The sequence below is a fragment of the Sphaeroforma arctica genome, assembly GCF_001186125.1.
Source record: "Sphaeroforma arctica JP610 unplaced genomic scaffold supercont1.5021, whole genome shotgun sequence".
In the NCBI taxonomy this organism is placed as follows: Eukaryota; class Ichthyosporea; order Ichthyophonida; genus Sphaeroforma; species Sphaeroforma arctica.
Window position 1 is genome coordinate 1 of NW_014035537.1, and position 2,155 is coordinate 2,155.

Genomic DNA, 2,155 nt, shown 5'->3' on the forward strand with positions numbered 1-2,155 from the left:
CATTAAGGGCTTTCCAATCGTCGTGATTAAGTTGGTAGCCGCGTCTTTGCAATGTTGAACCTATGCACAGATGTTTATCGGATAGGCTTTCCAAGCGTTGTTGTTATGTTTGTAGCCCCATCTTTGTAATATCCAACCTATGCACACCAACAATCAGGCAGATGCATTTGACTCTTTCCCAATACTGACATGTTTACATCCGTATATACATACTCCATACCTCTAACCCACATACGAAATCCACGTTATACTCAGCTCGGCTGAAATGAAGGTCCTATACGACGGCACGCTGAAACGCAACCTTGTATTCTCATACAACGCAAAGGCCTGTGAGAAGCGTCTGTGTCTCAACACGTCTGTGGGCACCCCGGCCGATTGGTTTGTTGTATGTTTTGTGTATTTGTAGCACTCATGATAAGTATTTGTGTGCGTATCAAACTCATGATATATATATTTGTGTATTGATGAAACTCAGGATATATGATATGGGCATATACAATGCCCCGGGGTACTGTCATTCTCAAGGTGTGCTTTCCGTGTAAATGCTCATGTGTTGAAAATCTTTATGGCCGCGGGTACATATATGTCTATGTGAATGTCAATTCACAGTTGTTTGTGCCTGCATGATACTCAGGGTCTAATCTGTCGTACTTTATATGTCTGAGAAGTTCTGAGTATGGGCGAGTATCATCTGCATCGATTCACAATGGTCGCGATATATATTGCTGTGTCGCTCATATAATAGCTTGTAACCCTTCACGGTTTTTGTTTGTCTGTGATGCTCATGGTATAGTTTGTGTTGGAGCCTACGAAGATTCTTGATATACCTTCCATAGATATACAAAATTGTAGGTATTCGGAATTTAATAAGCACTTGATAGTTTGTATTTATTTGCAATGCTTGTTGTTTGTGGGGATCTCGGCTTGGCTGGTATGAAAGGCACAAAGTTTGAGAAGTTCATTTTGGTCACTGCCAGGTATCTGTATAGAACCACAAATTGTGTTTATGACAATTATCTATCTTTATTTTGTTGGTGAAATATGATATCAATGGATTGTATAAATATACAAATTATCGAGATTTCTGTATGAATACACGGTCCTGTTTGTGTAAGGGTATATATATACCGCCTCAAGTGCTTGTGCTTATGGCAATTAGATTTCTTGTAGTCGGTGAACTTTAATACCCATGGGTTGTATAAATATACAAAGTATTCGAGTTTTGTATTTCTCACGGTATAGTTTGTGCCAGGTGCCTTAATTGCTTGTGCTTCTGGCAATTAGTTATATTTAGTTGGTGGAGTTTAATTAGTTTTCTTTTCGTCGGTGAACTTTGATACCCATGGGTTGTATAATCATACAAAGTATTCGAGTTTTATATTGCTCACGGTATAGTCGGTGCGAGGTGCCTCAATTGCTTGTGCTTATGGCAACTAGTTATATTTAGTTGGTGAACTTTAATCAGATATCTTTAGTCGGTGCACTTTGATACCCATGGGTTCTATTAATATACGGAGTGTTGTTCTTTTCATCGTACTCACAGTATAGTTTGTGCTAGTGTGCATGAATTCACAACCATTCTACAGAAAATATATCGGGGTTATACACTGATAGCCAATACTAATCAACTCAATCCGGGCCAATACACCAATGATCTGTGCTATCGACTCCATCCGAGATTACACTCGCATGTTCGGTACTAAACCGCTCAATCCGGGGCAACACGCTCATATATCATGTACCGAACTCTTTCATTTGGGGCCAATACACTAAATTGCTACACCAACCCACCTAATCAGAGGCAAAATACTAGTACTATATACTAAACGCCTGTATCAGCCAACCCACTCTTTTTCTATGCTAAAACGCCCTATACTCATCCATATGCTGTACAGACCGTTCCACATGCTACGCTCATGAATGGGACTACGCCTGTGGCCATGGCGTCACTGGATGACTGTCTTAAGGCAGTGGGAGGAGTGCAGATGCTTATCCCACTCTGCGCTCAACTGGACCAGCCCATCCGACCGAAACAGGGGCAAAGGTGTGGATATGCATAAGTATGCGAGATATTCATAATACACAGACACACACACAGACACAGACACACACACACACACACACACACACACTACACACACACACACACACACAC

At 41.0% G+C, this 2,155-nt stretch overlaps 1 protein-coding gene across 1 annotated transcript; it reads left to right on the top strand.

Moving 5' to 3' along the window:
- Positions 1-265: 265 nt before the first annotated feature.
- Positions 266-2,060, top strand: SARC_14730 (hypothetical protein; the record flags this gene model as incomplete). Its single annotated transcript, XM_014291137.1, has 2 exons — positions 266-385; positions 1,896-2,060. The coding sequence occupies 2 exons, from the start codon at positions 266-268 to the stop codon at positions 2,058-2,060; spliced, it is 285 nt and encodes a 94-aa protein (XP_014146612.1).
- Positions 2,061-2,155: the final 95 nt, after the last annotated feature.